At 40.7% G+C, this 11,846-nt stretch overlaps 1 protein-coding gene across 1 annotated transcript; it reads right to left on the reverse strand.

The window, feature by feature from the left end:
* Positions 1-10,339: 10,339 nt before the first annotated feature.
* LOC121290133 (heparan sulfate glucosamine 3-O-sulfotransferase 1-like) lies at positions 10,340-11,284 on the reverse strand. Its single transcript, XM_041210346.1, has one exon. The coding sequence runs from the start codon at positions 11,282-11,284 to the stop codon at positions 10,340-10,342; it is 945 nt and encodes a 314-aa protein (XP_041066280.1).
* Between the last annotated feature and the right edge of the window lie 562 nt (positions 11,285-11,846).

An 11,846-nucleotide genomic window follows, 5' to 3' on the forward strand; every position in this document is an offset into this window, starting at 1 on the left:
TGAATTGGGAGCAGAGTTTTCCAGAACCTAGTGAACTTCAGTGAGAGATCGACTTAACATAATTCTATTTAAATGTGTTTTGTGTTTGCTGAGAGTGTGGTTTCTTCTCACCCATTTGATTCCCAGGTCACAAAATGCAGTGTGGTGTGAATTGTGCAACTGATTCTACATCCTGCTCACGCACACAACAAGGTTCCAAGCTGCCAGCGGAGCCTTGTAAAATATTTCTTATAATGTCTCATCTGTCTTCAGCAAGTAAGGAGAACCCAATGCTTGATGGAAATGTCAAGGCAAGAAAATAGATTGGTCAGTCCAGAATTCAGAACAAGGGGATATGACCTTAAAATTAGAGTCATGCCATTCAGGAATGAAATCACAAAGTGCTTTATTACACAAAGTGTAGAGGACAACTGGAATTCTCTTCCTCAAAAGGCTATACAGGCTCAAATGAACATTTCTAGAGGGATATGAACAGATTTTTGACAGGTAAAGGTACCAAGGTATGGATCAGTGGTGAGTAAATGGAGCTGATGTGAAAGTGAATCAATCCCTGCATAAACCAGGTCACAATTACAGTAAAAATGTAGTTTTAAGTAGGATGTATGGCACTGAAACAGGCTATTCAGCCCAACTGTTTATGCTTCCTTTTGAAACTCCTCTTACCTTTTTCATCTAAATCTACCATTGTAACCATCTCCTTCCTTCTCCCTCATAGGCTTGCTTAGTCCCCCCTCCTATACTATCACTTCAACCACTCCCTGTGGTACTAGGGGTGGAATTTTACGCCGGCGGGATTTTATGGTATTTTGAAGGCTCGCCATATTTTACAAACATGCCCCTGCCACAATGGGGCTGTAGAATTCCGCCCTGAGTTCCACATTTTTACCACTCTTTGGGTGAAGAAGCTTCCTCTGATTTCCTATTGGTATACTAAATTAATTGGTAGAGGATTAGAGGGAAACTGAGGAGAATTTTTTCTATGAAGGGTTGTGGGTGTCACTGTCTAAAGGGTCATTCCATTTAAAAAATACTTGGATACCTACTTGAAATGCTGTAACCGACAGGGCTATAGACCGAAAGCCGGAAACTAGCTTTAGGCTGGTTAGCACTTTCTTGGCTGACACAAACATGATGGGCTGAATGGTCTCCTTTTGTGCTGTAATTTTGCCTTGTTTCTATGTTCTGTCTGTAAATGCTTTAATTTAGGAAACACAGTAGCCAATTTACATACAGCAAGCCCCCTCAGACAAAAATGTGATAAATGACCAGGTAATTTGTTTTGGTGATGTTGGCTGATCTCTAGGTGTCAGCTCAAAATACCTATCCTATGTGTCTTTTTCCCTATCCTTCTACAGACCACGGGGCTTCAGAATGCGAGGAGGAAATGATGCTGATGCTTAGATGAGAGTTTCTGCCATGCGTGTGGTTGGCAACCTCTAGTCTGGGCATTGGATGAAGGGATGGCATGGGCACAGGCATGCTCTCATTGTGAGATGGAAACCTGTGCATCCCCATTCACCTCATTGAAGTCCTCTCCAGGTTGCTGTGGACCAGCTTGTCCTGAAAGGAATTGTGGAGAGAGTTTGTGTGTGGTTCTTGGAAAGAGTTGGGCAGATTTATGAGGGAACTTCGTATAGTGGATGTGGTGAGAGGGAGAAGCAGCAAGTTGTAAGCAAGATGAAGAGATGGTTATTTGAAAGAAAATGGCTCCAGTTAGGAAATGTGAAATCCAGTTAGCAGAAGAGTGAAATGAATTCCATTTGTTATCAGGGAAAAGCAGAGTAACATTTATAATTGTTCTCACCACAAGTTCCAAATTTGCAGGAGAAATAGCTGAAAAATTCAAAGACACCTCTGCTATAAGAAGTGAAAGCTTTAAACAGGCCTTGGGCTCACTTTTATATCCCATCCCCAAAATCCATAAGTTGCCAGTCAGTGTGTGAATATGTGGGCAACCTGATGATACAATTCAAATGAGGTACAGCCATCAGATTGTTTGGCCCTCTCTCTGGTGCCATCAAGTGGGCATTCTGATTGCTTCACCAGCACCCACCCAATGTACACAACACATCAATAATTGTTCCCTTGATTTATGTTCAGTCTCCGCATAAATAACTGTGAAAGATATTTTAGGTTTATATTATAATCTGTCATTGAACATTGTGCAAATGATACCTATAATGTTGGCCTGAATAACAAAGGCTGCAGCACAAGAATAACTTGCCTGACGAAAGCTGTTGTGATTTCAGGTACAAATTCCTAAGAGCAGCTACGCTGGGTTTCAACTTCCAGAAAGAACAAGGTTAGAGTCAATCCTGGAGCAGGAATTCAGCTAATACGGATGTCCAGTGTTCCCTGTTTACACAGATCATGGGCATTGTGAAAGATGACCTCTGATAGTGGCATTCCTATATTAACACCTGCAGCAGATTAACCAATATGTTTCATTTCCTCAAAGGGCTGTAGACCAAAAAAAAGGCAGCATTTTGCATCTTATAACTTGGGAAAAGGCAACACAAGTGATAGATTTGTATAAAGCAATAATTAGGCCATAGTTTGTAGTTTTGGGTGACCCATTATAGAAATGACATTATTGTCTAGGGGAGAAATTTGTTTGCATGGCACCACTTTAGGAGATGCTATGCAGACCTACATTGATTACCTGGGGAGATGGTGGGGTTGGGGTGCGAAGACAACTCCATGGGTCACTACCTGCGTGGCCTGTGCACATGCTCCAGCGACATAATTGCTGGCCTGGAGAACTGATTCCAGAGGCATTGCTGCTTGAATTAATGCCTGTTCTGTAGATAATAAATAAATAGCATAGATTCACCAATGTTATGCCAGAGATGGAAAACTATAGTTATGGTGAGAGGTCTGGGATATTTCCCACTGCAGCAATGAAGGCCAAGAGGACATTTAATGGAGACTTTTTAAAATTATGAAGAGTTTTGATAGGGCAAATAGAAGAACATGTTGCCTGGGTTTCCGATGCGGGTGCACTGAGTTGGGAAAAATTCCAGCTCGACGCACAGACCTTGGGAAAATCTCCCCCAAAGGGCCAGGTTTTCATTCAGTGTGGGTGAGTGTGGGCTTGAGTCTGGCTCACTGTCGTCGGAAACTGTGGAGGCAAGGAGACAAGGGCTGCCGAGTACCGAGGCGATCTGTTTAAAAGGTCCATCTTGGTGCTCTGGGACTTTGTCCCAGTTGCAATAAAATTAGTTATGCCCTCTAGCCCTCACCCCTCACAATGCCTCACCCTCCCACCCACTCTCCATGCCACATCCATGCAACTCATGCCCCCACCAATCCCCTCCATGCCAACCCATGCCCCTCTACACATGTCCCTATAGCCTCTCATACCCTCCATGCCAATATATGCCACTCTAGCCACTCCCTTGGTCCCTTACATGCCCATGCCAACTTATCGCCAACTCATGCCATACCCCTTGGAGGAGTATGTAAATAGTTGAGATAAAGAATTGGTGGGAGATGTAGCGTAAAGGGTTAACATCAAGAACACTTGATACCTATGTAACTATTATGTAACTGTGATGCAACATCGTATGACTAAAAGATTGCAATCTGGTGGGAAACAGAAATGCAACCTCCTGTAGAATACTGAGATGTATATAGGTCTGTAAATAAACAGGAATCGTCTTTATGAATAATAGTGTATGGTAGCCTTCTAAGGGTAACAGGCAAACTCTAAAGAAACTCCATCTAGATAAAAACCACCTCCACCCATGTCCCTTTGAACTTACGCCTCCATGCCAATTTACCCATCAACCATGGCAGACCTCAGGAGCCAGGCTGAGATAACATAAAGTTCTAAGGATTGGTTACAAACTTCATGATATAAAAAAAATCTCATTGATAAAAGCCCATTCAAATATTTAAATCCCTTCAAGTACTTAATCCCTGATAAAAACAAATATTTGTATTCATAGCCCCACATCAAAGTCAGCTAATCCCTTAATACACTCTTGGACTGTCAATCAAACTAAATTTACAGCCCCCCCCCCCCCCCACCTCATTGTGATAATGATAGGTTGTGGAAGCAATTAAGCATTATAATGATAACCATCAGGCTTATGTCAACAAGAGCAAGGGAAATTTGTGGGAATTGAACATCAGGAAAGACAGTGTTCACAGTGATGGATGCAGCACTGGTGGTATTAGTAGTGTGGCTGAGAAGGAGGGAAAATGCTATGATCCAATGGGCAAAGTAAGAGCTCTTCACTGATCACCCTCAGAAGGCAATTGGTCATGTGACCAGAAAGATCGACTACTGGAGTCTGGATCTGAGAGCGTGCCACTTATGTAGATGGTCAATGTCAGTGAATGTATCTTTACATAATGCCTCTTACCCACTAGAATACCATCTCTCCCTCTGTTCAATGCGCCACACAGCATCACTCACTCAGCAGCACTCCCAGCACTTAGCCTCACACCTGCAACTCACTACTTCCACATGCATCCAGTTATTCAGCTATGGCAGGCACGTCACCCAAACACAGTGCAACACACACTGACATTCTTCCCTCTCTCTTGCAGGAGAAGATGGGGGGAAGGATGCCTGGATCTACTGAGCCCTGTGGAAGAGATGACTTTCAACATCAGTGGTCAGCTGCAGAGTCTGCAGCATCCAACATCACTGAGAACATTGACGAAGGTGTCATCTTCCTACTTTATGGTCCTTCTCAATTCCCAGGCACCCCAATCCTACTACTTGGCATGGTGTACAAGCTGCTGATGGTGTGACCATGAACCTCCTGCTTTCCACCTCACCCCCATCCCTTACAACAAGCTTTCCCTTCTGAGTTCTTGAATTCAAATATTCAAGAGCTGCTGGCTCCCCAGCCAAAGAGCTGCAGCAGCCCCAAAAGAAGGAAAGAGAGCAACAATGCTGCACTGATGTAACAGAGGCCCTGTCACTTAATCTGACATTCACAGCTACCAGCTCAGGTACTGGCACTTACTTTTCCTTGGAGGCTGGTGTAGAGGTGGGACCAACAGATGGTGAGTCACTGGGCATGAGTGAGCTGCTATCACGCTCTGAATGAAAGGTTCATTTGCCAGCTCACTGGAGGGTGAGGTGGTAGACAAGTACTGCTACAGAGGACTCCGATTAAAATATAAATGGGGCAGCATTCAGGAGAGCTCTGAATGAGATTTTGGGGGGCTAAGATCTCACTCCATTTCTTTTTAATGATATATATCAGCATGGGTAATTTATAAAGTCTTTAAAACTGGACAAAAGCTTTACAATGACTGAAGCCATTGCTCAAACACTAGAAACTTCATGGCATTCAGAACAGCTACAATCGTATTATCCCTGAAGAGGGACTAATAACCTTATGCTTGCAGAGACCAAATTCCAAAGGAATTGTACAAGGGTCATTTACATTTCTAAGGTCGGACCCAGTCAATGAAGGCGACCTGTCTGATAGGACAAAGGACCCTGAAATCTCCTTTGAAATTATTAATGGTTGTAACATTAGCCATCTCAAGAATCTAGACAAAGGAATATGCATCTTTTGTCCAAACCAAAGCGGAAAAGTGGGAGTCATATCACATGATCACCTCCCTCCAAACTGGGAGAACCAGCTATTCTGCCTTGTGGAGTTGCCATCTTCCAACAGCCAAGCAGCAGCACAGCCAGAGCTTTGTTCGGTTTGAAATTGCCTAAACCCCCAACTACAATGTTTCTGCTGGAATGTCTGAACTTCTGTACCAGTGCCTACAAGACTAAATCACCTTTATGTGCTTATCCCACCATGGAAGTCATCTTTACTGGAAAAATGGATTATCCAGCATCCGTCTTCAACCTGCCGCTCTGAAAGAATATACCGTTTGGACTTTGATTCTGGACCCAAAAATTCTTATTTTTGTCTGTGGTCTTTGCTCTGTATGTCTTTCTGTTCTCTATCTCACTTCTATTGTGTAAATGAAAAGGAGGCCACATTGTGACCCTCCTGTCACGTTTGAGTGTGTGCAAATAAATTAACACTTTTAGTTCACCCTTTCTCGAGTTTGCTGTGGGGTCATTAATAGAGAATTGGATCACAACAAAACTGATGGGTTGGGAAAATACGTCACCCCTTATAAAGGGGGAGATCAAAAATCAAAAACACCTTTCTGTCTATGGACAGGTGAGAGGAGAAATCAGGGCAGTTTAAATTAAACCCCCTTCTGTCCATTTCAGCATATATGCTGAGATGCTGGGTGCATTTGTTGGCCTGCCAAACAGCCTCCCGTTACTGACGAGTAGAGGAGGCCAGCTCCGATTTGGAAGAAGACATGGTGTGGAACTTGCCTTCCCTGCAGCCACTGCTCCATCTGCCTGTCATGCTGCAGATCCAGAGGCACCGTCATTGTTGTCCCCATGTCTACTGTAGCCTTTGTGAGGACAGGTTACCTACTCAGCTGCCATTCACGTGAGGATGAAGCAAATCACCAGAACAAAATCCTCCAGAGTACTTTTAGACACTTTCCAATAGAAAATGTTGCAAAAATATAACTTGCAAACTGGGCGCCTTTAAAGAACTTGACTGCAGAGGCTCATCTTGCAGCCTCCCTCTTCTACTTTCAAGAGTGGTTAAGGCAGGTGCCACCAGGACCTTCATTGTCCAGATTTGGAATCCTGGCATTACATGAGCCCATTGTGCTATATGACATGAGTATAGCACCAATTCAACATGTTTGGGAACACAAAGAAGCACAGTGTGCTCATTTCCCTGGAGACATCATGTAGGCCGCACAGTGGCCAATAGCACAGTCTGACTCCAGGAAAGCCAGGTCAGCCTGTGTAGAACCACTAGAAGTGGTGTTACATATTCAAATTCCACTCCCAAAATATTTAGCAGTCAGCCATCTGCTTATTGTTCAGAAGACAAAGTGTTGATTGTCCAAAAGTAAATGTAACAGAACATACAGTATTTACTTCCTAGCAAAAACAGCGGGAAATTCTATTATTGTAAATATGCAGACATATCTATGGAAGTGATTGTGTTCAACTACAAGCTCACTGGAAGAACCCACATTGAGACCAGTCCATCATGGGGTTCATCTGCTGCTGGTGGTCCCTGCACAGCATCATCTTCCTGGTTGCGCATGGTTGGCTGTTTCATTTTGTGTAAATCCACAGTCATGTCTCTGTGCACCACAATCTATGCAGCAACCAGCTTATTGTATATTATAGATAAAAATATTGCATCTGCATGCACGTCCTATCAACACACAACCCTTCTGGAGTTCATGAAACTACAGGGATGGCACCTCATTTGCACTTGGGCCCCACGTTTTCCAACTAGTTGCCCAATGCCAGCAGAAATTTGGTTGGTTGTCCACTCGGTGGGGGTCAGCAATTGCTCAGGGCCCCTCTCCCTTACCCCAGCAATGCTCTGATCAACCCTGACCATGGGCCAAGTGGGGTTAATATTCTTAAAATTCTTAATATTCTTCAGGCCTTCAAATGTTTGCGGATCAGGCTGTATATCTTATTTTTCTTGGCATTCTGGTTGCAACACAACACTGATCCCCAGTTAGAAAGTTCCATCTCCTATCTTGTCATTTGCCTAGGAAGAGGTGGACTCATGTTTCACCCTTTACAAGATAACAGGGAAATCTCCAGAGATGATCGGCACTTGATGTTCCCTTGGGAATTCCTTGGGTTATTTGCTGAGGTTTCAGTGGGAGATTTTCTGTTCCTGCCTTCTACCATACTACACTTATCTGCTTTTTTAGTATAAAAATTTAGGGCTGCCCTGTCCTGGACTCTTCTCCCAACTCTCCTGTTGGGATGTTCCTGAAACCATCACCCCGTGATTTACCTTCTCACTGTTGACTGGGTTCCTAGTTACGACATGGCAGCCTTCTGCTCTCCTGACATTCTACTCACACCCTCAGGCCAGTCCCTTTCTATTGTTTTGGTAAAACGTGTTTAAATCAGTTAAAATCAATGCTTTCATTTCCAGTAACATACTTTTACCACAAACAATTCTGGGAATATTCATTCTGTTTAACACTATTTGCTGAAAGTTTTTTTGCGGACTCTGTAAGCACATTCATGCATTTATTTATCAGTTCCAACTTTGAACGTTTGTAAACGGCACCAATTTCTTGAGGTAAAATCACCATTTAACACTGCAAAAATGCTCTGAGCAAAGTCATGGCCTGACCTTAAACGTGTGAAAGTATTTTGACTGATGAGAAAGCAATGACTGTTTACTTGGCAATCACAGTACCTGCTGAATCACAGTGCAAAATATTTATCCTAACTAGAGAACATGAAGTAGCGGATGAAAAGAATTCAGAATCCTGAGTCTGTGCCAAGCGTTGTTATGTCTGAGCTCCAAGAACCCTGCCATAACATTTACATTAATAATTTTGACCAGATGTAGAGACTACAGGGAACTAAGTAATATTTTACACAAGTACAATACACAACCGCCAAGGGTTAATGTCAGCAACGTTCAAAAAAAAAAGGAAAGGGATTAAATACATTAAGTAAAGCTTGGAATAAACACTAGGACAATGAAGTGCATACTTATAGGTCTCTTCTATATAAATATTTCTGAAGATTCAAGAACAAAGTACAATCTGTGGAAGTGGGGGCGGTGCACAGAAAACTTGAAATCAAATAATTGAAATAAATGCAAAGAACTCAGGAAATAAGTCAGAATTTATACGACATTAGTGATGGGCCTGTAATGTGAAAAAAAACTGGGAGTTATTGACAGGTTTGAACTGCCATTTTCCGTCTATAATACATTCAGTGAAGGTTGCAGTGATTCATCAGGAGAATTGAAGATATGAATTCAGCTGTCAGGCAACCTACAAAATCCTTGAAAGTTGAGAAGATGAATGAGTTGCAATACATGATTACAACTGACAGAAGATAAAACCATTGGAGCAAATTTATGTGCAGTTCACCCTTTAAGCCAATGCGACTACTGTGGCATTTTAAAATTAAAATTAAAAAGGATTGAATTTCTTTATTTTCCAAAGATTGACATTAATTAGGAGAGATTTTATGGGTGAACTTTCTGTCTTTTAATTTCACTTTATAGTTATATCCACCAAACTCTCTAGTAAATCTCATTTTGCTAATGCATGTTGATAGAAGCATATATATTTAGAAAGCTGTGAAAGAATTTGAAAGGCTTAACACATAAGGAAAGTACTGTTAACTAACAATCAAAATTAAACCCTTTCTAAATCTAGTAAAGCATTTATATTATACAATACACTAAGTGTCAGGGTAATGAAAACCTTCAAAAAGTTCTGATTACGTTTTGATGATTAATGACAATATATTGTTAATTGAATATTTTAATACTTTTTTTTCTAAATGAATATCTTGGTTTAAATGTGGGTTAATATGTTTATGCAGCTCCTTTACAATTTTTCAGTTTTATTCTTCTGCAGTACTGTATGTATGCCAAGGCTAAATTTGAAAAATGTGTTGCAACATTTAGCTTACTTGTGTTCTAAACACCACAGCTAAGCAGCAAATATGCAAATTAATTCTGAAACAAAATATTTAAAAAAATATTATATTTAATTTCTATATAAATAGCACATGGACAGCAGAGAACAAGATAAACATTGCAGCTTTATGTTCCTTAAAAGCAAGTATGAGTAGTAAGATCACAAATCATCATCAGTTTCTTTATCTAACAGTTTACAATATGCAGTCTTTAGAATATAGGAACATACAGTCCATTTGTCATTTTCTGTCCTGAAATATTACATTTGAATATTTAAGTAGAAATAACCACATGCATTTTCAAGCATGCAAAACATATTTATTTGAGAAGGTTGTTAATAGTCATTTATACATTCTATTTAAGATGGTTATGTGGCTTTAGATCATCTGGTTAGGCAAGCAACGATCAGCAGGACAAAACAACTACTAGCCAATTAAACAAAGAATAAGTTGCAAGAATTGTCAATACTTCTCATCTAAATTCATACCATGTGAACAGACCAGAAGTGTCATTACATTTGAAATACATTGTTTATTACGTTTTCCTACTCTTATCAAGGAATAGATCATCACTGAACACAATTCTATTTGTTTTTTTTAAATTAGCAAGGCTAGATTTGCTAACTCCATTAAGACATGGTTGATGATTTTATTGTGTGTAATTTGCCCAGAACTAGGTGGGACATGTGCCATTCCACACCCCTTCAGTACTTGCAATCCACAAGCGAATATATCCTGGTTTCATTTATTTGTGAATTAAAAAGGATGATTTTACAAAATCACAAAACAGTTTTGATTGGTTGATTCAACTAGGGTTAAAGCAAACACACAAAGGTTCCAAAAAGCTTAGTGCCAGTTAAAGGATTGTTTGACCATGCTGAAAAATCTTTCATTGTGTTCTCTAAAGTAAGCATGTAGCTCCTTCAGGACAGTACTATTCACAATTGGATGGGGGCGGCCCTTAGATTCGTGTAAACATCTTTCTTTGCCATCACTTCGAAGACAATAGAAACCCTTGGTTTGATTAAAATAGAAATTTGATGTCATTATCCTAGCAGGAACGTTAAGAAATTTTTCTACTTTCTGTAATTCTTTGAGAGGGTTACTTATAAGAGTGCCACCATCAACAATATGTATTTGGTCCAGTGGAAAGTACCTTAGCCAGTTATTCATGTGAATGTCATACAGACTTCTCTGAATGGCTTTGTATTTAGTATTTAAGGCTCCATTTTTAATGACCATTTCTTCAATGGGTTGGACAGGTTTGTGGTTTTCCAATCGGTTGTAATATACCTGGGTGTAGTCTGATATCACTCTCTCTGTAGGATCTCTCAGAATTAACAGTAATTTAGTAGAACTGTTCATATCGTGGATCCTTTCTGGCGCCTTAATAGAAGTGAAATAGCCTGGGGTTTTCTCAATCGTGGTTTGGTGTGGATAAGAGAAAGGCATCAGCTTCCTGTACCATTCTAAGCCTTTTGCATAGTTCTCATCCCAGTCAAAGAAGTGGACTTCAGTGGCAGCAACCACGATATCAGGGTGAATGTCCAACATCTCCAACAGAGCCCTGGTCCCTCCCTTTCGCACACCAATAATGATAGTCTGTGGAATCATTTGGTTGGTAATGGAAGACGGTGACTGTGGTGAGTTATGTTCTGTTTCATTGCCTTCTACTCCACCACGGTATCTCAACGACTGAAGCAATGTTCCTTCTCTTTGCTGAGAACTTCCTGAGTGCACCCTATCTGTTTGGGCTACCAAAAGGAGAGCCCCCACCACTAAGCAGGCCATGGGGAGAAAATGTGCTCAGTTTGCAATAAGGTCAGAAGTGTATTGTTATCACTTAAATGCCAGTAAACACTCTCAAATGAAATGATGTAAGTAGCAACACACGATGTTGTGCAATTTGGAAACTTGCCTTGATCTGCATCTGCCAAAGACAAAATGAACAGAATGAGTGACATTCAAACAAAATGTAAAACACTTTAAACACAAAATAACTTTCTTTAGAATCTTGTATCTTGCCTCTTTTGAACACTTTAATTACACATTATTCTGAGCATTACATATTGGATGCTTTGCACACTTTAACTTAAGTTAAATAATCTATAAGAGTAGATATTTTTGCCTCAAACAGAACAATCAGTTCGCATTATTTATTAAAATTGCCTTCAGGTTTTAATGCAACTCTCTTTAAGCAAACAGGTTTGAGGTTTTAAAACTTCCTTGCTGCAAGAGTAATTTGATGATTAATTGAGAGACCACTCAGAAACCACCAATATTGCATTCAGGATGATGCTGTACATTCTATTAAACAATTTTTAAAGAGAGACTTGTGTACAGGTTCAAATAC

Source organism: Carcharodon carcharias, chromosome 17, assembly GCF_017639515.1.
Source record: "Carcharodon carcharias isolate sCarCar2 chromosome 17, sCarCar2.pri, whole genome shotgun sequence".
Lineage (NCBI taxonomy): Eukaryota > Metazoa > Chordata > Chondrichthyes > Lamniformes > Lamnidae > Carcharodon > Carcharodon carcharias.